Source organism: Haliotis asinina, chromosome 2 (assembly GCF_037392515.1).
Source record: "Haliotis asinina isolate JCU_RB_2024 chromosome 2, JCU_Hal_asi_v2, whole genome shotgun sequence".
NCBI classification, from domain to species: Eukaryota; Metazoa; Mollusca; class Gastropoda; order Lepetellida; family Haliotidae; genus Haliotis; species Haliotis asinina.
The window spans coordinates 42092494-42119931 of NC_090281.1; the positions used below are offsets into that span (position 1 = coordinate 42092494).

General features: G+C 42.2%; 3 protein-coding genes across 5 annotated transcripts in view; 1 reads left to right on the forward strand and 2 right to left on the reverse strand.

Moving 5' to 3' along the window:
* LOC137272534 (pappalysin-1-like) overlaps nucleotides 1-3183 on the reverse strand; it is a 37519-nt gene extending 34336 nt beyond the window's left edge. Inside the window, exon 1 of the mRNA XM_067804921.1 lies at nucleotides 2724-3183. Within this exon, the coding sequence (XP_067661022.1) occupies nucleotides 2724-3183 (460 nt within the window). The remainder of the gene's footprint in view (nucleotides 1-2723) is intronic.
* Nucleotides 1-27438, forward strand: part of LOC137273720 (cubilin-like) — a 493514-nt gene that overhangs the window by 348891 nt on the left and 117185 nt on the right. The window lies entirely within an intron of this gene.
* LOC137273719 (argininosuccinate synthase-like) overlaps nucleotides 22924-27438 on the reverse strand; it is a 38555-nt gene continuing 34040 nt past the window's right edge. For all 3 annotated transcript variants that reach the window (XM_067806522.1, XM_067806523.1, XM_067806524.1), the window contains 5 exons: nucleotides 26439-26512; nucleotides 25871-25928; nucleotides 25034-25190; nucleotides 24262-24327; nucleotides 22924-23738 (listed from right to left, as the gene is read on the reverse strand). In XM_067806522.1, coding sequence (XP_067662623.1) covers nucleotides 23690-23738; nucleotides 24262-24327; nucleotides 25034-25190; nucleotides 25871-25928; nucleotides 26439-26512 — 404 coding nt within the window. In that variant the 3' untranslated portion in view covers nucleotides 22924-23689. The remainder of the gene's footprint in view (nucleotides 23739-24261; nucleotides 24328-25033; nucleotides 25191-25870; nucleotides 25929-26438; nucleotides 26513-27438) is intronic.

The window sequence follows — 27438 nt, forward strand, 5'->3', positions numbered from 1 at the left end:
TGTAGTAAATGTGCTAAATTTAATACCAAGTATTTGTAGATCCCACTTAAGGCTGGTGATCTGGTCAGGTCTGTCTGTCAGCGGTACAACAATCTGTATCGAAACGAAAATAAAGAGGCTGTTATCCATAAGGATTGTCTATGTTGTATTTTGTCAATGACACATGAATAACCATGGCGTTCTAGCTCGCTGCCGTTACCTGGGTGTCATTCTAGTTAGCGCAATCTTACTGCCATTGACTGCGTGTCCTTCTACGTAGCTCACTCTCGGTGCCATTATCCGGGTATCGTTCTGTTGTACTTCACTCTTACTGAAATTATCCGGGTATCGTTCTGTTGTACTTCACTCTTGCTGCTATTATCCGGGTATCGTTCTGTTGTACTTCACTCTTGCTGCCATTATCCGGGTATCGTTCTGTTGTACTTCAATCTTGCTGCCATTATCCGGGCGTCATTCTATTGTACTTCACTCTTGCTGCCATTATCCGGGTATCGTTCTGTTGTACTTCACTCTTGCTGCCATTATCCGGGTATCGTTCTGTTGTACTTCACTCTTGCTGCCATTATCCGGGTATCGTTCCGTTGTACTTCACTCTTGGTGCCATTATTCGGCTATCGTTCTGTTGTACTTCACTCTTGCTGCCATTATCCGGGTGTCGTTCTCATGGACTCCGCTCTCGCTGCCATTCGGATCAATTACACGACCATCTTCACTGCTCTGTTAAAGATATACCTGTTTACTGCTGAATTGGAAAGTGATTACAGATTTGTGTCGGGAATGTGTTAATACCACGATAGCTGCAGAATAGCGCTGAATATAACACATACGATTATAGTAGACGTGTCTAGTGTGCAATGTTGTTTGTGTTGATTGATCGAGTCAAGCGTATTCCCTGACAGACATGCAATCAAAGACTTCAGTGAATGCAAAGAAACATAAAACAAGATTACCCGCTGTCGTATGTGTAAATCGCCATTAACTGTTCACGTCATTTCTTCGTGCGCTTGTTTGTTAACGATCGCGGTCTGTAAATAACCGAGCGTGGACCAGACAATTCAGTGACTGACATCACGAGCATCGATCTGTTGGGATACGATGACACTCAACATCCAAGGGAGTATGTCTAACGACTCGATTCCGTCGGTGACCTTTCACAAAAAGCATGGGAAGACTAACAAGCTGAAGACCAATTCTAATCCGGATGTTATAATTCGGACACCTCTAGGAAACTGTTTCCTTTTGGGAGACACCTCTTAAAGTGTTTGTCATAATACGGACACCTGTTGGTGGGTTCATTTCATGATGCAGACTCCCATACGATGTATCGTTCGCCGAACAGTTCTTTTTGCCAAAAGTACATTAGTTTAGTTTTTAGATAAAAATCAATATCCGATATACAGTTATTTAACAGAAAATACGACTCTTCAGTTGAAGTCGGGTGTTCCAACTTTCAGTGAAACGATCAACAACCGACTTAAACAAAATATGCAAGCAACCGGCAACTCCGCCATGCTATTCTTAAATCTTTCTCACAAAATCGATTTTAAGTCCAACCTTGAAGTTTCAATCAAATGGCATGTCTGCAGATCTCTTATCAGCTGCAAGATGATGTATAAAGAATAACTTTATGTTTGTTGTACGGACTTTTAGACGAACATGGGATTTTACATTTACCATTCTATTATCTGAAGGCACTAACAGTCTTTTACAGTGGGGAAATATATCATGATTCACAAATTCCGTGCTTTTGCTTTCTCCCTACGCGTCTACGCTCATATCAATGGCATGTTAAACTGCTAGGAAAGGGTATTATACACATTTGTGTATAAATGGTACCCCATAAAGCACAGTAACAGCTTTATATGTATAGTCGTGAGGTTCCCCATAGAGAAATCATCTTCCTTCACCATCACTTTGTGGCACCTACGGAACACCATCTGATTATTTAATCTCATTCTTGAGAACATGCTAAGTGGGAACTGTGTTTTGGCGTAAGGATTATAAGCAGCTTGCACTTAGTAGCTTGTTTCACTATAAAGTGCAATTTCGCGCCCAGGTTATGTATCTCAGTTTGTCAGAACGATGCCTCAGCTCGGAGACTTCAACAAACTGACAAATGTCTCAATCCTGCATCTTGTAGAGCCTGTACTCCATGTTCAGACGACACGTTGTAATGCAGCCCAATACTTCTGTAAGCGGCGTTAAGCTCCACTCACTCACCAACTCACTTTTGATCAAATGGTTATGCTTTAGAAAAGACCATATAATTACAAAAGCGAAACCGGAATATTTAGCTTTATATGTAAAATGGCGAACAATAAATAGTCTGTTCATTGGTTGGCTGTGTTATCATGATAGATTTCAAGAGGGGTTAGGCCACACACATAGCACAATTCTTTTTAAAGAGCCTTAATCGCAATCCTATTTCTGCTATTGTAGAGCGATGTGGTCACGCCGGCATTCATGCGGTAAACTAGACAGCGTTACAGACACAATGAGCAAAACACACAGAACATTAAGCTTTTGAAATTGAGATTAGATATTCTTGTCAGACTCAATGTGAACATAGTTTCCTTCTTTTACGTTAACATTTTACTAACCACCACTTCACACGTTTTCAAAAGTGACTGAGCAAAGCAACGACAACCACATGCTCGGCTTTACATACGTTATGTCGTTTCCATCATGATTAGCAATGAGAAATCTCATCAGAAATGACTTACCTAAAAATGTGACAGGGTCTGTCTGACCCCCCTCGGGCCGCACCCAAAGTTCGACAGTAAACTGTTCCATAGGGATACGAGTTGTAAACGAGTGTTGAGAGGGGGTAAGGTTTAGCACCTGTCGCCCAGAAAAGTACACAGCGTTACCGAACTTTGATCGCCTTTCGCCCCAACCCCCTTGCACATCCCGGGGGTACCTCGACGGCACGTGCACGTTCTGCCCACCCCCAGTAACACTATAGGAAGTTTTGAGTTTGTCCTCTCTGTTTTTTGTTTCTTTTGCCACTTTATCCTTTTTTCTTTCAGTGTGTGCAAAGTGCCGGTTGATTTTCTGTTCAAATGCCTGAGATAAGAGAATAAAAAACACGAGTAAAACTCCGATCCTGTGTGAGGAGTTGATGGGATGTCTGGGAAGTAGGGGAGGCATGGTGGATTCGGCGGCAGTGAGGACATCGCACATTCAGTGACATGAGAACACGAGGTAAATTCACGTTTACACAAACTGATTTCTCTCAGTGTGACAGAAGGGTCACGTGACGACCCGTCAAGCCAGCAGTAAGAGATGGGTTTAGAGAGCGCCGCTATAACACTGCTGTGGCCGGGGGACTATCGGGTCTGAAGCGCCACCCTCCGCCCTAACATCATCTACTGAAGTCCCTGTTCGTCATTGATTTCATATGCACAATACAAGGCTGCACCCATCGGTAGCGGCGGTAGCGGCGGAGCACGTTACCAGCTACCTACACGAGTAGGACCTCTGTCACAAGTATCTGATACGCTCATGTTGAAAGAGTGACACAAGTGTTAAAACAGAAGTGTTCATCGCTGCGGACACTAAATGGAAATCAAGTCATCTGATGTAATTGGGCTTTGGGATATAGTGATGGGGGAAAGGTAGGGGGAGGATGTCGATGTAAGCTATCCCCTTCACACATCACTGCGCACCTGATGCAGACGGACAAAACTCTTATTGCGGGTAAATATTTGCACTGAAACATGTTATGTCGGAAGCTGTTATTATATTTGGTCGTCATGTCTCAAGTTTTTATTTATTGAAACAGACTATGCATTCATTAAATGCGTGAATGTGAGTGTTATGATCCGCAGTGTGCAAAATGTTTACTTGATAACTGTGTAGTATTTCCAGAAGGACACATTAACACTGTTATCCTATCAACTGATAAAGAACGATACATACAACTTCCACCTTACAACTTATAATTACTACGATGACTAAGCATCGTGACGGCGAGGCTCTGTGGGCGGCTTGTATCTCTTCATCCCCGAGAAGGGACTCGGAGACTGCCGGTGTCCGGCTGGCTGGCGACCAGTGAGTGGGGCGCTGACCAGTGCGGATTGAAATGCCATGTCTACGGGGACTGGACACAGACATAATTAGACTGGTATCGATGTGATGGTCTTAACTTGTGACATATCGCTATGCTGCAGCTCGTCCAATTTAAAAGTCCCTACAATGTACAGCATGCAAGGGTCTCATATACGGATGATCACTTGGTATGCCTATACTACAATGTCTTCTCCTGTAAGACTGTATCAAATAGCACGGAATCGATATAGTGTTTAAGAAGATACACAACGTTTAAAATGTAAAAGCTGCTGATCTGTATTGTTTCTGGGGAAAGATGACTCATCGATATTACTGGTATAGCAAGGGCATTGGTTACACTGGTGTAACCACGTGAACTGGCTTGACCGCCTCGCTTAAAGTACATATTGGCAAGTCTGCCCATGAAACATTCTCCAGGCTGACAAACTGGTTGCCTGGAGCATAAGTCCCTACAACACGGAATATACAGGGCTCACATCTAACATAGGGCAGTACACATAATGTACTTACATGTTTACCCTGAACTTACATCACAAGAACAAAAATAATCAGCCTGCAGGATACTGGAGACATACATTATATTTCATTCTTGGACACTTTTTTTAAAATGATCTTTCTAAATGAAATTTACAATACCAATTTACAACAACCGTCTTGACATGTAAAGGAATAAAATCTAAATGCCCTACGGCACGTTCAACAGGTGCTGAAAGATTGATTAGAGACGGTTCTGGTATTTGTTATTGACTTGGGCTAGAGGGGTACGGCAGTACCAATTGATAACACATTGTATTCTACACTCTTATTGTGTAGCATCAGTATGGTAAGTGTCACGCTGTGTTGTACGGTGCTCTACATCTTCCATACAGAAACTCGGACAGCTATTAGTTCTGCTACTTATTCCTGGAATGACGAGTGGACAGCAAACTAAATGTTCCATGATCGGTCCATACACGAGTTTCATTTCTCCTCGAGGGCCTGTTAAAGCGTCTAGGTTTCGTAAATTTTCGTATTATCTAAAAATACGACGTGGGCCTGATACTGAGACAAAACTGATGGTGTTGTATGGAGCTGGCGCCACGTCAGTGCTATTAATATAAACTGGCACGAGACTGTGAACTGTAGACGGGCTGGCTGTTGGTGATGTGGCAAGTACGACTATCACCTGTAGACGGGCTGGCTGTTGGTGATGATGTGGCAAGTACGACTATCAACTGTAGACGGACTGGCTGTTGGTGATGATGTGGCAAGTACGACTATCAACTGTAGACGGGCTGGCTGTTGGTGATGATGCGGCAAGTACGACTATCAACTGTAGACGGGCTGGCTGTTGGTGATGATGTGGCAAGTACGACTATCAACTGTAGACGGGCTGGCTGTTGGTGATGATGTGGCAAGTACGACTATCAACAGTTTACTGTAGACGGGCTGGCTGTTGATGATGATGTGGCAAGTACGACTATCAACTGTAGACGGGCTGGCTGTTGATGATGATGTGGCAAGTACGACTATCAACTGTAGACGGGCTGGCTGTTGGTGATGATGTGGCAAGTACGACTATCAACTGTAGACGGGCTGGCTGTTGGTGATGATGTGGCAAGTACGACTATCAACTGTAGACGGGCTGGCTGTTGATGATGATGTGGCAAGTACGACTATCAACAGTTTACTGTAGACGGGCTGGCTGTTGATGATGATGTGGCAAGTACGACTATCAACTGTAGACGGGCTGGCTGTTGATGATGATGTGGCAAGTACGACTATCAACTGTAGACGGGCTGGCTGTTGGTGATGATGTGGCAAGTACGACTATCACCCGTAGACGGACTGGCTGTTGATGATGATGTGGCAAGTACGACTATCAATTGTAGACGGGCTGGCTGTTGATGATGATGTGGCAAGTACGACTATCAATTGTAGACGGGCTGGCTGTTGGTGATGATGTGGCAAGTACGACTATCAAGGGGAATAGGGTTTACCTATGATCAGATCCAAAGCCTTAAAGGCGGAACATTAATGCACTTTGATAGTCAGCTTCCTATAAATTAAATAAATAAATTATACCTTTTTCGTCTGCGAATGTCTGTGTTCCGCCTCTAGACACGTGTGGTATGTTTAAGACAATATGAGCGATATGGGCCTAGTGGAAGATTGAAGACACAAGCCCTATGAAGATGTGGTGGTCTGTGCAGGCCTTCACACGAACATCGCTATGCCGGTATTGCAACTGTTGCATGTGAACGTATTGAAGTAATGCCAGCCTTAGTTCACTACAGGCATGGTTTTTCTGGTCTGAATTTCCTCGTCACATGTGAGTGGTCGTACGCTGCCAGTTATTTTAAACAACACTCCAAGTTGAGAGATGGACAGAGGAGGATATTGACCTCTCGCCAATAGATCTTACCCTATTAAATATTTCTGCAGTATCACAAGTGAACATTAAAGGCATTGATCGGACAACTGTAAATCTTCGAACCAAGAGGCAGTGGCTGACTGCATGAGCAGCCATTGTCGTCCTCAGGGCACCATAACACCGTCCACAAGATTCAGTATAACCCATCCAGTCAAATATTGCAATATGCTTGAGATGTGGCGGGGGACATATTCGGCTATTCTTTTTCAGGTAATTTCAAAAGTCCTTAATTACAATAAAGGTGGTATGCTGTAGAGCTCAGGTCACAAATCAGCTGATGTTAAGCAACGTTGGGCTGGTAGAGGTTTTTGGATGGGTCTTGTCCCACAAAGAAGCACGTGAGATATATGTGGTCTTACTTTAGGCAAGCGAGTTGGATCAAACTTGCCTCTGTTAACCCAAATGTGTCCCAGGTGGGACAATTCATGTGACCAATAACCTTCTAGAGGCTCACGGACTGCATGGATCATCCTGAGTATGATGTGCTGTGCTTTAATTGCTAGAGTTATGCGATTCGCCCTAGCGAATGAGGTGTAGCGACTCATACATGTTCTTGTTGTGCAAGTAAAGATTCCATCCTTACGAAGGATTTGGAGACAACTACACTTACCGTTCTGCCCCCGTTACCATATACGTGTATTCTGCGATGTTAATGCCTACCCAAATTCTTCCAAGTGTTATGCCATTAACGAAAGTCTCTATAGCAGTGTGTTTCAAGTGAAAGGCATACGCGTAATGTTTAATATGTTCCGTCTACAATGATCGATACATGTATACACCGCTCTGACACAATAACAGCATGAGGTATGACTAAGTCTGGGTAATATGGGGTGCGTTACCTGTCGGCTACATCCAGCGATACCGCGCTCTGTTCAGACACACGGCGTTTATCTGAAGCAAGCGATGACAAGCATGAAGATAATTACTTCCAAAAGATTTCATTCACTAAACAAAAAACACCATCGACGTCAGACTTACCTGTGGGGCAGTCAGGTAAATTTAACTAAGTTTATCTAAACACACACGAATGAGAATTAATTACGAGCTGTCTGCGGTTTCTACTGATAGCCTGACTTGTAACAGATAGGTATTTTGAGACACACTTTTTTATTTTTGTCGTCGTTTGGGCATGTTTATTGCCGCTATCTTGTATAGACTTCTAAAGGAGCAAGGGTAGCAGCAGCTCTTCTAAATTGGCTGCATTTCTCCGTGTATTGTGTAGCCGGCGATAGATTTATTACGGAAGCTCTGCAAAAGTAGTCATGCGGATACAACCGTTGAATTAAACATGTTTGTACTGAACATCACAATGCATTTTTCCACCTTCTAACTTAAAGTCGATGGCTGAATGCCCTATCCAGTCACATTTGGTCTTATCAGTAAACGTATGCCCAAACGTATTCAAACTACAGTAAGACAACAAAGTATGACACACAAAATGATGACTTACTACATTGTATGACTGCACTGCCCGATGACAGATTTCTAAGTTTGATGACTACACTACGAGATGACTGACTACACAGTGTGATGACTGACCCCACAGTATGATGACTCCCTTTATAGTATAATGGCTGACCTCAACAGTATGATGACTCCCTTTATAGTATAATGGCTGACCTCAACAGTATGATGAATCCCTCTAGTATGATGAATGACTACAATGTATGATGACTACACTGCCTCCTAACAGACTACACGGTATGATTACTAGCTCCATAGTATGATGACTGACTACATTGTATGATGGCTCATTCTGCATAATGATGACTGACTGGACTGTATGATGACTGAATGACTCCACTGTATGATGACTGACTACACTGTATGACTATACTACCTGTTGAGTACTACACTACCTGACGACTGACTACTTAGTGTTATGACTCCATTGCCTGATTACTGGCTACTCAGTATGATGACTGACCCCATTGTATAATGACTGACTACACTGTATGACTATACCACCTGTTGACTGACTACACTGTATGACTATACCACTTGTTGATTGACTACACTGTGTGACTATACCACTTGTTGACTGACTACACTACCTGATGATTGACTCCTTGGTATTATGGCTATTTCCACTGTATGATGACTGCCTGCTGAGGGACTACACAGTATCGTAACAGATGATTTTAGTGACCATAGCTAAGGAGTTGTATATATCCGCATGAAGTAGGCAAGGGGAATAAACGGAAAGACACTAGAAATTTGGACTTGAGGGGAACTGGTTTTCTTTTCATCACAGCTGAATAGTGGATATTCACATATATCTAGTTACATTCATGCGGTTGATGTACTGTTTAAATGTTATGGTTGCCATACAAAGGAACATATCGACGCTTGATTCCTCTTGTTTTAAGTAATAATACATTGTATTAAGAACATAAATCAATTACCATGGCTGTATCTAAGACAGGAGACGTCTGTACTGAGGTCGATTAAACTAGAGCAACTGGGATCATAGAGGAGCATGGGGTCCAGCTGTGAGGTTCACCGGTCAACCTTGGAAAGGGACTTGGGTTGTTCTCTTCTTTCATCTCGTCCTTGTTCTCGTCTCTGAATTTTGCACACTGCTTCAGCTTTGGTTTGTCGCGCTGGAAACAGGGGTTGCCTTCCCTGTTTTGGAATGGTTTGTAATTCACATTCATTGTAACAAGTGTGCGCATTGTTAAGATAGCAACAGCGCAGTGACGTATATGTGAGTGACTGAAACCTACTCAGGTCAATATCTCGGACTGGCAACGCTTTGGTAATAAAATTCTGTCTGCTAACCCACTATTTAGTACCAAATACCAACTACCTATCACCTTCACCAAGCATAATTACATGTTCCGGTCAGGTGCGTGCAACACAAAGTGTGGTGAGGTTTGTACGCGCGTTTCCAAGCTTTGCTTCCAGACGTTTTGTCACGATGGTGGCCGGAAGAATTCTGAACATTGATCTTGCCTTACATCTCATTATCTCGTTTGTTAAAAGTTAAAAGCTCATCTCAACAATTCCGTTCATTGTGGTGTCAGAAATGAACACTCGGCTGCTTAACTGAGACTTGTTCACACTGCAGGTCTTTGCATAGCGCCATGCACGACCGACCATGAGCAATGGAAGCCTAAGCCTCAGTAACTGAATATCTTCCTAAACGTGTCTTCTCTCACCATAATGATGACGCGTGCAGATGCAGGTTTGCGGTTGGTCTTGATGTCAGCTTTCAGAAAGTGAGGTTTTCTTTGGCCTCCCAGGCATAACATCTGAACTGTCGTTTTTTCCGCGCCACCAACAATGATGCTCCTGTCATGTATATGTGTTCATATCGTCCGCAGATTGATCATTCGCTTACAATCCGACCAAAGCACCTAGCACTATATCGCAGGTACTGTTTTAAGCCCGTATGCCATAAAAAGCGAGTCACGTCTGCTTGTGTTGGCAGCAACGTCGTCTTTTTCTGTTCCCAGACAAGACAAGGAGGCACAAGGGTGGTATGTGCCGATATTTCCACCTAGTAATGAGCCGACCACAACCTGGCAAGGGTTTACAAGAATGGAAGGACCGATATTGCCCCCTCACACTTATAAGCCGACCATAACCTGGCGAGGGCTACAGTGGCGGGAGGTGCCGATATTCCTTCCCACTTATAAGCCCACCACGGTCTGGTGAGGGTTTACAAGAATGGGAGGTGCCGATATTCCTTCCCACTTACAAGCCTACCACGGTCTGGTGAGGGTTTACAAGAATGGGAGGTGCCGATATCCCTTCCCATTTATAAGCCCACCACGGTCTGGCGAGGGTTTACACAGAATAGGAGGTGCCGATATTCCCTCCCACTCATAAGCCCACCACGGTCTGGTGAGGATTTAAAAGAATGGGAGGTGCCGATATTCCCTTCCACTAATAAGACTACCTCAGACTGGCGAGGGGCTACAAGAATGGGGGTGCCGATATTCCCTCCTAGTAATAGGCCGACCACAGCCTGGCGAGGGTTACAAGGGTATGGGTGCTGATATTCCCACCTAGTAATGCGCTCATACATCAAATTCCCATACTCATAAAGCAGAGATTAGGTAAAAGATATCTTAGAGGAGGATGTTACAGTGATGAACATGTATCAAGCTATTTTCAGCAAAAAGTCTTTAATGATAGGAGACAAAACATGGGGCATGTGCCCTGACACAGAAAACACCTCTTCATCAGTTGTATTGTGGGACAGCACCCGTGCTCCTTTCATCTACAGCTTCAAACGTATTTTCGGGGTCTGGTGAACTTGTGACGGCTTCACACTATCGCAAACCCCTTGGTAAGTCCAATGTTGCAAATTAGATTAATGACGTTTTATCATCTTTTTATAGCCATTATAAACATATTTCATCACACTTGACGTGTGTGTTATACTCCGTCAGTAAGTGCTATATTCTTTACGTGATGGGTGCGAGGCAAACCTCTTTTCGCTCTGTATTAAATCAGCGTCACAGCGTCCGGGAACTGAGGTGTCATGCTCGATATTAGAGTCATAAAAGTATATATTTACAAACCACACGAACGAAGCACAGTACCTAATTACCGTAGATGTTTGTTTCCGTGAGATTTATTGGAATTCTTTATGACTGTTTATGTGCTTGTGCTGACAATCCATAAAAGGCACTTAAACTTGATTGTACCCCCTAAACATCACCTCATCTCTCTTATAGACGACATGTGTGTCTGTTTACGATACTGTAGTTTCAGCTATAACCTTCGATATATATACAAAGAAACACAACCATGTATCTGGCACACGGGACACTAATTACAAGCCAAATGAAATCTAACGACTTAATGATATTGTAAATGGCCAAAACCAGGTTTTCGTGGAAACCTCACAAAATGTTTGATGGAACAAGTGAGAACATATGTGATGGGGAACAAACAGAGAGTTAAGCACGAGCTGCCTTTCGGAAAGAGAGACTGATAAATACATTGTATTGGTAAACGCCACTGGTGCGCAGTAACATTCCAACTCTATACAATAGACCTGTACATACATCCCCGATGGGCAGACGTGGTGCTCAATCATCTAATCCAACTCACACAACCAGCATACATGGGTTTCTCTCTGGATGTAGAAAGGGGATGTTTTACGCCGCTCAGCACAGCATTCTACAACACCATTCCGGAAAACACCTGGAACGGTCTGAGAGCTGGGTTGCCATGTCGCCCTAGTGCGCAGTAACATTATTGATCAGGACAGAATTATAGTCTCCTCACTTGCTGTTCATGTGAACTGTGGACGATTAACCTTTCACACTCTGGGTCGGTTATTCATTTCTCAGTACATCGACGGAGATCAATCAATATGGTTTTCTGCGGGAAAACTTAATGTTTTCGTTAATTAAATGTAAAGTCAAAATGAAGCATATACTCTTAAGACGAAAGCTTACTTCATTATAATGAGCTCTGCATATACACACACATAGACGCGCACGTGCACGGGCACGCGCACGCGCACACACACCGGTGTTTTATTACCCATAGCGCCTTCTGTACCTGATCAACTGTGTAGATTCTGTGCCGAGAGATGCATACGGGTAACTACTAACTGGCATCTGTGGTACATAGGGATTCATAGATGACGTTCCGTGCACTTCATGCTCTCATGGTCAAACATTGAATTCTAGAGACGGGTTGTCAAGCACAAGCATCTAATCTTCAGCTCTCTTTGATGTCGACGATCGAAATCCCTCCCTAACTACCCGTGCTAAACCTATTCTGTGTGCAACTGCAGGGTGCCCTCTGTCCCAGTCTCAATGACCCTTCAGAGGACTGTCTGACACCACGTGACCTTCTACCAACTGTTATAAACAGCCTGATACTAACGTTGCTATTGTGCTGGACACAGAGAGCCCGCGGCACCTAGCCCGGGGCAGTTTACATACACCCACCACCCTGCCCTGTTTGTATAGCAAGGCTCTTAGCTTTTCAGGGAGCGCGTGTGTGGCCGTCGGTAGAACAGGGGTGCCAGGCTTTACACACGACTACAAACACAACGACAGACAAATTTCTACACGCGGAGTATGCGACTTCTTCGCTTAAGTACTTGACAGAAAACTACAAAACTTTTTTTTGGAGATAGCGCGAGACATTATTCTTCGCGGAGGTTGTTTAGTTTCGTGTATGGATGCTACTATAAGACACGTGCTCGTTACTATCTAACGTTTGGAATAGGCGCTGTCACATTCGAGTCATTCACAAGTCTTCAGCTACCTGTTACATGTTGGAAAGCAAAATTTCGTTCGCATGAAAGTGTTATGGGCAATTTTGCGATAAAAGAGTTACAGGGACTAACATAGCGACAAGGATAATCGCTAACAGACAATACTTTAGCATCATTATAAAATGGCAGCAGGCCATATTGTACCGTCTCTGACAACTGAACGCTTAGAAATCTAAAAGGGAAATTTAAAAGAACTTTTATGGAATTATTTCCCGGATGTGGCCGTCACCGAGAGAGCAGCGGAGTTGTCTATTCATGTGAATAAAACAACCAAGGAGAATACGAGAGAATGCCCATAAGTATACACTACTTGTGTGATACGGTAGTTCATAACTGACCGCTAATCTCCGGTAAGACCAACCACGCGTATGTGAGGAATACTTCTTTTACTTACACAGACATTTATTCATGTTTAATCTCTAGTGTACATAATACAAGAGAAACCAGGTTTTCTACAAGGAAAGCGCATCATATGTGTCTCAAGAGGAACCAATATAGCTGAGGCCCACTGATCCTGCGTGTGAGATTCCCGCAATGAGAGGGTGCAACTCTCAGCGAGAGAATAATGTATGCTAGATGGTGGCATGACATCAAAGTGTATTTGTGTGAAAGGTGTAAACCCTACATTTTTCCCGGATTGACAGGGCGTCTTGTGTCTGTCTTACGCTACGTGTGTCGGATATCAAAGACAGTGAGGGAGGAGGGGCAAGGTGGGGGACAGGAAGGTAATGAGGCACGACTGAATTACCAAATCACAGATAATGCCTAAAGATGGATAGCAGTGAGGGGAGGGAGGAACGGAGGGGAGATGGATGGTGGGGGTGGGGGGCGTCTGTCTGGTTGTAAGGAGGTAGCAGGTGCAGCGGGGCAGCACGTAAATGTAGGTACAGAATACACTTGGGAGGCGAGCCAAAATTTCACAAGACAGATTTCCAAGAGTCATAGATATTTAAAGGGTTAATCAGACAATTAAAATTTCGTATTACAAGTTATAAGCAACAGATCAATGATAGCGTGGACAGGTGACGTTACAGCTCGCAGCACTCAAGTCTGGAGCGCCTACCACTGAGACTGACGTTAAGGCCATAGATAAATGCTATCGGGTACACACACAGTTGGAAACCCGGACCTCGGAGACATAATCTATTAGAAGCGAGTGTTATGTTTTGCGACGCATTTATTAGTAATCCAGCACTAACACGACACCAGAAAGGATCTACATACAACGTTCCCGTGTAGGCAATCGAATCGGGCCTTAGGTGTGAAGAGAAAACGTTTTGATCACTGGACTGCTCCACCACCAGTAATTCTATAAGACGCTCTCTACTCTGTTTACTGTTTAACGCTACACTCTGTGATGTTCTGGCTATATGAAGTTGATCTGTAATTGATCTGGACCAGACAATCCAGTGAACAACATCATGAGCATTTATCTACACAGCTGGGATACAATGACCTGTCATTCAGCCTGTACTTCTTGAGGAAAAGGAAGGAGCTAGGCGAACTGATAAAAAGGCGTCTGTGTGGGTATGTGAGTGAGTGAGTTTAGTTTTACGCCGCACTCAGCAATATTCCAGCTATATGGCGGTGGTCTGTAAATAATCGAGTATGGACCAGACAATCCAGTGATCAACAACATGAGCATCGATCTGCGCAACTGGGAACCGATGACATGTGTCAACCAAGTCAGCGAGTCTGACCACCCGATCCCGTTAGTCGCCTCTTACGACAAGCTGAGTCGCCTTTTATGGCAAGCATGGGTTGCTGTAAGCCTATTCTATCCTGGAACCTTCACGGGTCTGTTGGTATGTGTGTGAAAGGGAGGGGGGAAGTTATAGACAGGAGCTTGATGAGCTTAAGGAGTCGGGGGAATAGTATGCAGGTAGGTGAGCTGAATGGGGCGACAGACGGGAGATAGGTGAGCTTAAGAAGACGGGGAAGACAAGAGGAGGTTGGGTTAGCTTTGAACGGGGAGGGGGAGATATTGGGATATCGAGACAAAGAAAAGGGAAGGAAGACAGGCGTGAGTTGGAGATTGGAATGCCGTACTAGTACAAGAGTTAGGTAAGCCGTACAAAGACCGGAGTGGTTGGGGTACCTGATTCGAACAGGTCTGAGAGGGGGTTCTGTAGGAAGTAACTGTACGAGGAGGGGGTGGTGACTGTGATTTGTTGGATGACCTCACAACAGAATTGAAGATAGACAGCTTACACGCACAACTGGTTTTGGTTGTCTTGCAGTTTAAGGCAGAGCGGCAAGTACGGAATTTGAGATGAAACAGAGTAGGTGTGGTTGGGCAGCAAGAACGCGATCACCGAGTAGAACAATGGTGTGAGACAACACCCTTCCACAGAACACCATTATCTTTCGCAGGATTAGGGAAGTTTCTTGTCATGCACATATTCAATAAATGACAACAACTTTTATTGTCTATTAATATGTCGATGTTAGCTGACATTTCCGATTAGTTAATGTAAATAGTCCCTTCGACAGATTTCAAATGAATAGGAAATGTGTCATTTGCCCCATGTGTGTTACTTCCCATGCTATCAATCACTGTCTGGCACCAGCATATTTAGGTAAACAGTATGGGTTTCCTTCTGCATCATAAATGAATACGTGATTAACATGATTATCTGTTGTCAGAAACATGCCAACATGTTATTTAGATAGTGAATGTACTTATGAGGCAGTTTCATTGAATCCCAAGTTTGTTGTTGGAATAGGTGAGTCTGTAGCATAGGAAGCTGTGGTTTGACACAACACACAATGTATTACCAGTGATCACATGACCTATCATGCATCACCAGCAGGGGTAAACGATAAACCAAGCGACCCCCCAGCACGTGGTGTTAGGGTCACACATTTAGCTGGATGGCATTGCGATCAAAGGATTTTACGTCGGTGAGGTTAGTGTATAACTCATCTGAGATGTTCATCCATTGTACCGCAAACATGTCAACAACACCCTGAAGTATTTGGTGATAGAGGATCAATGGCACGTGTACACGTACATTACCTTCCCTATTTAGGTCTATTGACACGCCGATTTCCTCGCTGACGGGTGGCCGGTGCTATAAGAGAGGACAACCTCTTGTGACAGTCAGCGATCAGCTCCCGACAGGTTCGAATATTGTTTTATATTGTTTCAGATACTCAATAAACGAAATCATTACCCTTGAAGGGATGCACATCTCCTCGTATGCGTTGCATGTGAACTCAGTAAATAACCTCCTGTTGTGGTGTCTGAATATAAAACAGTTGTCCCTACTTGTGTTGCTGGTTTGTGATGACAGAGGTAGCTGGCGATAGTATGTCCCGCCTATGGTTCAGTGGGCGCTTTTTTGTCGCTCTTTATGAATATTTTGTTTCACTCTCCTAAGCATATATTTAAACAGTTTGGTGAATTTATACGTTAGAAGCGATGTTATATAAACCAACATTCACGTTTGCGATGCGACCACACATACTCGAGCGACGATATCGGGGGATTCCGACAAGTGTTTTGGTACCAGGGTACAAGGATCAGATAACGAGAATCAAGGTTATTTCAAGTATGTGGTTTAAACATATTTTTATTTCTGAAGAAATCCGTATCGACAAACAACAAAAACCTACCTATGTAAAAACATCTTCAAGTAATAGGCTGATAACAGATGGTTTGTATACAGGATAGTGAGAACCATAATGTTCAATGTAAAGAGATGAAAAATACATTGTGAGTGACTGACTGATTTTACAGAAATATTGCGATGAAATATTGTTTTTCGATCACATTCGTATATTCAAAAGCACATGTCTTTTCTGATAATATTGTATTTCTGACATGTAAAAGCAAAATGAGTTGCATCATCAGAATCATGCAGGTAGTCGTGATCTGGTGTGTCTGACACATGACGACTACACTCGTCACAGTTCAAGTCGCTGCGGCTGAGCGTGAAACGGCAATGGAAATAAAGTGTGAGTGAGTTTAGTTTTACACCGCCCTCAGCAATATTCCAGCTATATGGCGGTGGTCTGTAAATAATCGAGTATGGACCAGACAATCCAGTGATCAACATCATGAGAGTCGATCTGCGCAATTATGAACCGATAACATATGTCAAGTCAGCAAGCCTGACCACCCGATCCCGTTAGTCGCCTCTTACGACAAGCATAGTCACCTTTTATGGCAAACATGGGTTGCTAAAGGCCTATTCTTTCGCGGTTCTGGAAATGTTCGAGTTAGGGATAATAGTAAGAATTATATGCAATAACCATAATTGTACTGAATGAGCACATGTTGCTTCGTCACGTTAATCAGCACATTAAGCATTAATCTCTCGAGTTACTAACCGAGTTTAAGTATGCTCATATTTTGGACACGAAGCGACGAGAAAGGTATGTGCTATATCGTCAGACCGAACTCTTCTTTGTGAGGAGTTTCCGACGGACTGGACTTGCCAACTTCTTGCTTTGTGTATCACCTTCCTTGACTCTATCGCAGATGGAAAGCATCACACAAAACCACATTACTGATAGGGGACGCTAACTTAACCAGTATCCAAGGTAACCATATGGAGATTACTGGTTTGCTTGATGTCACAGGGATATTTGTGCCTTCATTGTAAAATAACAAGCAAAGGTACTATATCACAGGCAGGACAGGTCAGTAAACCTGGTTCCCTACAAGACACCGCCATAGCACAGGCACACCATCATCATATCACCGTGCGTGATTTATCACTAATTAGAGATTCTATCATAGTAACAGATCTCAGTTGTGATGTATCACTAGCAGAAGATGCTACAACAGTTAGGGTTGTGACGATGCAGCGAACTGCAGTGGATCGCATGTGTTGAGTCTCCGAGAGCAATTAATCGACGGTAGGTACTACCCATAGTATGCGTGAGTATCGATTGTTCAGTAATTGACATATGTTAATAAATGCGCACATTCATTCACTTTGAGACTGGCAGCCTTATTGTGTTTATCTTTGAACTTTTTACTTGATCTGTGTTTCAAGTTTCTTGTCAATTACTTAAAGAGACTGAAACTAACTCAGCTTATTTTTATTTCATATAAACTATACATTCATTTGGAAAAGAACTTAATATGAGACAATTCAAGGAGAAACAAAACTATTGCAATACGTGGTCGCAATAGACCATCGTTATCGCAATAGTTGAAATTGGCTTCACCCATTGTACCCATGTGGGGAATCGAACCCGGGTTTAAGGCGTGACGAGCGAACGCTTTAACCACTAGACTACCCCAACGCCCCATATATATGTGGAGACTTGCGATACCACACATATGACAGACAGTACTTCTTTAACATCAATCATGCATAGTTAAGAGATACCAACAGCCGCTACAAGGCAGAAAGAAGGTACAGAGATAAACAGACAACGACGCCAGGGTGTAACTCAAAGGCCATCTAACATTCAGAAAATACAACTGTAACTATAGTACATTTAGAAGATTGTTCCGTGATCCACCGTGGATATAACACTTTGGACACAGAATAATAACCGCATCACACAACACACACCATTATCACTAACAAAACCCTAACGTCAGACTCGGAGAAATAAAGATTGTGCCATCGTATGCCAAGATTGTGCCATCGTATGCCAAGATTGTGCCATCGTATGCCAAGATTGTGCCATCGTATGCCAAATGCGCAGACTGACACTCAGTCACCGTATGTGCAATGTATTACTATTCTAGTTCGTAAGTTTCTGTTAGTAAGTTACTGTTGAGGATGGATATTATATGGATGACACTGTCTTCATTTTATTATGAAAAAAACCCTTGTATTGTTGCTGCTTACTGAGGATTGTAGGATTGCTTCAGACACTTTGACTTCAGTTTCATTTACTTCTGATTCTTTACAATGCCTTTTCGACTCCAGTGACAGAAAGCATATGTGCATGTGTGAGATATATGCATGAAAGCTGAAGTCTGAACCCACTCACTGTCTGGTTGACAGAGACAGGACACATTTGGGGCACGGTGACGTACATTTGAAAATTTGTGTGTTATTTCCTTGTTGGTCACTTTGGCCAAACTATGTTGATGAGTGGATGAGTGAGTTTTGTTTTACGTCGCTCTCAACAATATTACAGAAATATGGTGGCGGTCTGTATATAATCAATTCAGGATAGGATAATCCAGTGATCAACAGCTACTCAATTTTTATACGATGACTTGTCAAGCTATAGCCTAACCGCCAATCCCATTACTCGTCTCTTTCGACATGGGTTACTGAAGATCAGTTCTAACCCAGATCTTAACAGGTCCCAGATGAAGATAGCATTATCACCTGTTTTACCACACAGTTCGGAGTTTGGTAATATCCAACATATTCTTTACTTCTTTCAGGTAGCTAATTTCGGGAACACAAGGTTGCCGCAACAACACTGATTACTTAACAATGAAATCTCAAGGCGGATATCGCGTGGAAAAAATTCCAAAATCAGTGTAACATTCGTGTTATTTAATTGAGCGTAACTGTTCGAAAGGACCTTTTTCATCTTATCGTACTGCCAATATACATGTGAAAAGTGGTTATATGACATTTGAACATTATCGGAGTCCCTCTACAGGTATTTAACATTGAGCCGAGTTTATCTTCAACAGCTGATTAAGTTCGCCGAGTGTTGTAACAACTGAAATCCTACATGTAGAAGTAGATTTGTAGTAAAGTTTCAAGTCGGTTTCAAGTCAAGCTCACTGGCTTCTATTCTCTCGCCGCGAAGACAGACTAAATTGTGCCGATAAAAACTTCTTTCACACATTCGTTTAATTTTTAGAAGGAAAACGTACCTTTAGTTGAAAGGTATTTGCAAGTAATAGTGACAGTGTTATGACTTGAAAAATTGCTAGGGTGTAATTGAGGTGTGTGAAAAATGTGACATTTCGTCGATCTGTTCTGATCCGCCAATGAAATGCTACACGCCTTTGCTTGAGTGTTTCTAGTTATTTCTTCAAAAACATCTTTCACATACACCTTTAATTCATATGAGGGGAATATACTATCAGGTGAAATGTGTTTGCAAGTAATAGTGATAGTTTAGATGTACGAAGTACAGTATGTCTGAAATATTCAACCCAACGTATACGATATGCTTAAACGTTTAGCCGATAACGGGGATGTCAACTGGGCTTCGGCAGTACGGTCAATACTATTTCAACATGGCTTTGCTTATGTATGGCTATACCAAAACGTTGGGAAATGTGAACTGTTTCTAAATATTTTCAAACAACGTTGTAAAGACATATACTACCAGGAATGGGCACAGGATTTAAGGGACTCCAAATCACTGCACATGTACTCTTCTTTCAAATTAGACATTGCTCCAGAACCGTATTTGACTGCACTCTCTTCTCAACATCTGCGCAGAGTTTTAACAAAATTTAGATGCGGCTCCACTAATCTGACAGTAGATGGGTATAGAAGATCTTAAGACACTGACCTGAGTTTAGCCATGTGTGACTATTGCAAATATACACCAGAGGATGAGTATCATGTGCTGATGAAATGTCCTCTTTATGCAGCAGAGAGAACCCACTATATACCAAGTATCTATTCCATGAACCCGGATATACATAAATTTATACATCTTCTAAATACTAAGAACCATAACATTATACTCCGTCTTGCAATTTGCAATTTTGTAAATAAAATCTTGTCCAGGCGCTCTGCAATAATTTAACACAAGATGTCATTGTGTACTATTGGCCTCATGGCCATATCTACGAAATAAACCTGTCTGTCTGTGATAGTTTCATAATCTAAGAAAGAATGTTAGGTGTATTTGAGGTGTGTGAAAAATATGACATATCGCCGATCTGTTCTGATCCGCCATTAAAATGCTATACGCCGTTTTTTGTTTCTAGTTATTTCTTCAGAAACATCTTTCACATACACCTTTAATTCTCACGAGGGGGATATACTATCAGGTGAAATGTGTTTGCAAGTCAGTCTAAGTAAACTTCGTCTCAGTGTATTTCGTTACACTCCACCACTGAGTCTAACAAAACCTAGTAGAAGGTCGCCTCAGGTAACCTTTGAGCAACCAATCACAGTCCAATCAAATGCGAGACGGTCAAATAGATCTGGTCAATCAGACAACGGATACGTATACTATTTAGGGATCAGAGGGACTTTCAAAATATTCAGGTCACCGACACAGATCTCTCCACAAACAAAAATCAGCATATAACACAGTTATTTGACCTACAGTATTCTGTTGACATGGTTACCATTAGCTAAAATTTCCGCAAGACAACATCCTTGTCAAAAACACTATTTTCAGCGACTGTTTACTCACCGTTGTGATGGCTGTACGTGCGCCGTGTGCATCACACGGAAGCGATCGTACGCTAAATAACATTCGGAATCGTTCGGGTACGAACATTTTCGAGATAAAAAGTTCAAAAGGTATGTGCAAATGTGCACTTTCGCGATTTGGTAAGCTGTGTTCTGATTGGTCTCCCATAAGGTGTTGTCAGACTCAGTGGTGGAGTGTAACGAAAAGTACTGAGGATAAGTTTACTTAGACTGGTTTGCAAGTAATAGTGATAGTTTCATAATCTAAAACAAAATGTTAGGGTGTATTGGCGGTGTGTGAAAAATATGACATGCTGCCGATCTGTCCTGATTCGCCATTGATGCTTGAGGGTTATAGTTCCATAACTTCTTTCTTTCTCGTTGATCTTATTATTTGTGCAAAACTGGAAAGGTGTTTTAAAACGCTTTGAGACAGTTTTACACTTTATTTTTTAGGGCAGTGTGACAGTGTCAGTTAACATTTTTTTAATGTCCATTCCATTCCCCACATGCAATAAGATATCTGAATTAATTATTAATGTAAACAAAAATGTCTCAAAGTAGATTTTTCAAAAGGACAGCTGATGTTAACAGGTGTTCTCGCGAAACTTTATCGTGCTTTAACATGCCTTGGGAGGGAAGGGCGCGGTGTATCATTCATTCTTTCATTCATTCACGTATGTACTTCTTTCTATAATTCTTTTTCTTTATTTATTTCATTCATTCACATAATTCTTGCTCTTAATTCTTACTATAATTCATTCATTCATTCATTGTAAAATTCCGACTGATACAATAAACTGGCTGAAGTTCTGTGTGCACTGGAGCATGACGAGGCACACCTTAAATAGTACAAATGGTAAAGAGAGCAAGCGAGTGACCTATCCCTGTTCTAGAGTATCCCTGGTATAACTAAGCTCCCTAATCGTTCAACAAGAGTCATCAGAAGATGACATTTTCCCCCCTCCCCAAACATATTTGAAAAGACAAATCATCTGACATTTATTTGATGTTTTTTTTTCACAGTAAGTTCAAATCGCTTCCATGGCAATCATAAATATAAATGCCATATATCTGTAAACAGCAAAAGGCACCACTTCAAGATCTGTCTCATGTATCTGCCAAGATCTGTTGAAAGATATCAAATGGTTTTCGAGTTGTGCTCCGGAAACGAAGCCCATCCAACCCTTCTGTGACTAAGTCCAAATCTTTTCTGTGGAAACCGAGAAAAATATAAATGTCAAAAAGTCTGTAAACAGCATAAGTCACCACTTTGGGGTCTACCTCTCATATCCGTCAAGACTAAGTACGAATCGTTTCCATAGAAACCATGCAAACTAAAAATGCCAAAATTCTGTTAATAGGAAACAGCACCACTTCATGATCTGTCTCATGTATCTGCCATGTTTTACGGAAAGATATTATGAAGTTTTCAAGTGGTGCTCCGAAAACGAAGATCACTTTTGAGACAAAGTCCGAATTGTTTCCATGGAAACCAAGAAAAATCAAAATGTCAAAAATCTTGAAATAGCAAAATCACACTACTCGCTCCTGAGGTATCACACTACTCTCTCCTGGGGTATCACACTACTCGCCCCTGAGGTATCACACTTGGGGTGTTGTTTGATTTATCTTTAGATGGGGTAGTCTGGTCGTCAAAGGATTTGTTTGGCATGCCAAAGCCCTGGGTTTGACTCTTCACATGAAAACAATATATGAAACCAGTATTTCTAGTGCCCCCCAACCCCCCACCCTGAAATTGCTGGAATACTGCTAAAAGTGGCATTAAACTAAATTCACTCTCTCTTCTTTAGAATTCTGTAACTAAGACAAGGAAATTTGCCCCTAAGATACATGCCAAAACACAATAGTAGATTTTCATATCTGTTTATTGGAACAATATATGACACAGAATAGTGGTGATGTTAGGAAACAGAACCCACTGATTGTCATACAAATATGTGTTTTGATCATCCACAGCATCAACAATTCTAAGTGTTAATGATAAACTGTTTTTTTCACATGAATTTTCCAGGTTCAGGATTCCCAGCAAATCCATTTTGATGAAATAATGAATTATGAACCTTGAGTACATGTTCAAACTCTAACACCATAACCATACAATAACAACAATAATAATATTATCCATTCAGTAATAATGCAATAAAAAAATAATAACTACTATGAAATGGCTGTTAAAAAGCATTTGAAAATATATATTCATTTTGCTATTCCACTAAAAACTCAGTAAACCAAGTGTTAGAGTTGATACCAGGGCAGTGAGGATCCACAACCCACCCAGATCATGCTGTCGACATTGCTCACATGCAGCTGGTATTCAACCTGGTCCCACGTACAATGCAGATGACATGGTTCCATGCCAAAGCTGCACATTTGACTTACACTGGAATGGTAACAGACATGAGAATGCTCAGTTTAGATCCTATCTGGGTTCTAGCAATGTTAAGTTCAAGTTAAAAGTGTTCTCATCACCGATACGTTGGACCAACTATCTTTATCATGGACAATGTGTAGATTTCTGTTAGTCGGCAGCATGTGTCACTTAATAAAGGCTATGTTTCAAGTTCTAGAAGCTACACTAACACTGACTCAGCGGACCAAGGGCTGACTCTTCCTCTACTTCTGGTCCGTCACTTTCTGTCTGAGACGGCAATACTCCTGTAACCTGTAACCATGGAGATAGTTGTCAGAACATGTCATGATTTAAACTGTAGTAAGTATCTGAGGACAACATACAGACCACGACAGGGACTTTAGCCTGTGAGTGGGGGACAACAGACCATAACATGGGCTTTAGCCTGCGAGTAGGGAAACATACAGACCATGACAGGGACTTTAGCCTGCAAGTGGGTGACAACATACAGACAATGACAGATAGTCTTTAGCCTGTGAGTGGGGGACAACAGACCATGACAGGGACTTTAGCCTGTTAGTGGGGACAACATACAGACCATGACAGGGACTTTAGCCTGTAAGAGGGGGACAACATACAGACTATGACAGGGACTTTAGCCTGTGAGTGGGGACTACATATTGATGATGAGAGCGACTATGAGTGGGGGATGGTGGGTGGGGGAAACACACAGCTTTGCAACAGGAACTGTGCATAGTACCAGGGAATTAACAGAACAACATATATGTACCAGTGTGTGATTGTATGTGTTGTGTGTGCCTGGGTGTGTACGTACCGGAGAGCATTGATCTTAATGAAGCCCCCTGCATCTGTTGGCTCGTAATCCCCCTGGACGTTCATGCTGGAAAAGGCAGCAAGATGGCCGTGTCATTACATTCACGTATGTTTGTGACATATTTGTATCATGTAATATATGACAGCAGAAGCCTACCGTCTCAAGCAGCAAGGCCTTCACTTCACTATTTCTCCAGTTTACATGAACAGGTGTATTTATTTTCATTATAATGCAAGCTAATTGCAAGGAACACGTAATCCAGTTTTAGAAAGTACATTTAAGGCCTTGTGACCCTTTTGAATATTGTCCAGAAGTTTATTTCTAAAGGCCAAACAGTGGCACATTGCGCAACATATATCATATTTGGGATTTCACTTACTCTTAGTAAAGTACAAATTCTAGTACTGTTTTGAGTCTCATCCGGGATTTGAACCCGCACCCTCAAAGTCAGGCACCTAATCACCAGCACACAAAGTCGGCTGCCTAGCCCGCTCAGCCACCGCGACTTCCTGGCCACGCGGGCTAGGCGGCTGACTTTGTGTACTAGAATTTGTTCTTTACTAAGAAAATTAAATCCTAAATATGACATTGTTGCATTTGACCACTTTCTAAATGGCATCGTGTAATCAATGGCACATTATGTTTTGAATACTTTCTCAGGTTGACATTAGAAGTTTATCTCAATATTTTTCTCCACAGTGACATGGCACCATCAATGTCTACACGTCAGCTGACATTACAAGCTTAACATGAGAACAGATGTGAACTATACCTGACCAGTTCCGCATTGTAAAGTGAGAGTGGGGAAGTTCGTCCAAGGATGTGTACACCCCCCTTATACAACTTTAGAGTGACAGTTCCGTCAACATGCTCCTGACTCTTGGCAATGCAGAATCGGGTGAACTCACATTCAGGGCTGAACCAGAAGCCTTTAGGGACACAAACACAAATCTGTCACATCCTGCTTACTCAAACTCAAACCAACTGGAATTACAGGTTTTGATTTAATACATTTTCTAATAATACATTATCTTGGTGTATATGCCAAAATGCGAAATAAGTGTTCATAAGTGGTTAGTATCTGAACATCTTGGAATCATAGTCCAAATCACATTTTCAGTCAAACGTCAGAAATCACTCTTTTCTTGTTCACTATTTCAGAACCAAATGGCAGATCAGTGTGAATGAATAACAGCATTTCATAAGTTCAGTTTGGCTTCTGTTGACACTTCAGTGTCTTCCACATCATGTCATATCTACACGTCATGTTTGGTCTACATGTCATATTAGATCAACACATCATGTCATGTCTACACATCATCTCAGGTCTACAAGTTTTGTCAGGTCTATAAATCATGACAGCTCTACATGTCATGTCAGATCTATACGCCATGTCAGGTCTACACGTCATGTCAGGTCTACATGTCATGTCAGGTCTACAAATCATGCCAGATCTAGATGTCATGTCAGATCTAAATGTCATGTCAGGTCTACACATCATGACAGCTCTATACGTCATGTCAGATCTACATGTCATGACAGCTCTACACATCATTACAGCTCGACATGTCTTTAAGGGTCTGAACATCATGTCAGATCTACTTCATACCTCGATAGACCTGCTCTGAAAACTTGATATCCAAGTCCCGCTTCAGCTTTCGTACCTCCTGCAAACGGAACACAGCTAGTGCAGAAACCATGAGGACAAGATCAGTATACAGCCTTGGATACAAATAGCTGCATCATAATATGCAACAACAACAAAAACAATGGTTCACCATAAATATAATGAGAAAGTGATTTAATTTGGTTTTACATTACAGTCAGCAATATTCTAGCCTTATGGCAGCAGTCAGTATATAATTGAGCCTTTTCCAGACAATCCAGTAAACATCATCTTGGGTAACAATCAACACAATTGCAAGATGACAAAAATGTGTCAACCAAGTCAGCAATCCTGACAACACTCTTCTGTCAGTCGCCTCTTAAGACAACCATGGGTTACTGTAGATAAATCTATCCTGATGTTCACAGGTTCCATTGACACAATAGCAGAAGTTCAGTTCTCATGTTAAAAACTTCAAGTACCTGCTGTGCACTCATGGTCACATGCATGGATACATGTAGATTCAGACAATACAAGAAGAAAAGACTTGAGAGATAACAATGTTACTTACACGGTCCATCGTGAACACCTCAATGTCCATGTGAGCTGCCAACAGGATGGTGCCACCTGGTGTCTCATAGATACCTGAATACAACACACTTTTATATTTTATTGTAGTAATATATGACAATGTGCCGACTTCATCAGCACATCTCATGTTGTGACTTCCTCCCTGAGGCACTTCTCATCCGGTGACTTCATGCCTACCCTTGTACTTACTACTTACTACTGTCACCAGGTGACTACATGTCCACCTACATACCACTACATTCACCAGGTGACTAGGTGACTTCATGTCCACCTACATACCACTACATTCACCAGGTGACTTCATGCCCACCTACATACTTCTACATTCACCAGGTGACTTCATGCCCACCTACATACTTCTACATTCACCAGGTGACTTCATGAAGACTTATATACTACTACATTCACCAGGTGACTTCATGCCCACCTACATACTTCTACATTCACCAGGTGACTTCATGTCCACCTACATACCACTACATTCACCAGGTGACTAGGTGACTTCATGCCCACCTACATACTTCTACATTCACCAGGTGACTCCATGTCCACCTACATACCACTACATTCACCAGGTGACTTCATGTCCACCTACATACCACTACATTCACCAGGTGACTTCATGCCCACCTACATACTACTACATTCACCAGGTGACTTCATGCCAACCTACATACTTCTACATTCACCAGGTGACTTCATGCAGACTTATATACTACTACATTCACCAGGTGACTCCATGTCCACCTACATACTTCTACATTCACCAGGTGACTCCATGCCCACCTATATACCACTACATTCACCAGGTGACTTCATGTCCACCTACATACTACTACATTCACCAGGTGACTTCATGCCCACCTACATACTTCTACATTCACCAGGTGACTCCATGTCCACCTACATACCACTACATTCACCAGGTGACTTCATGCCCACCTACATACTACTACATTCACCAGGTGACTTCATGCCAA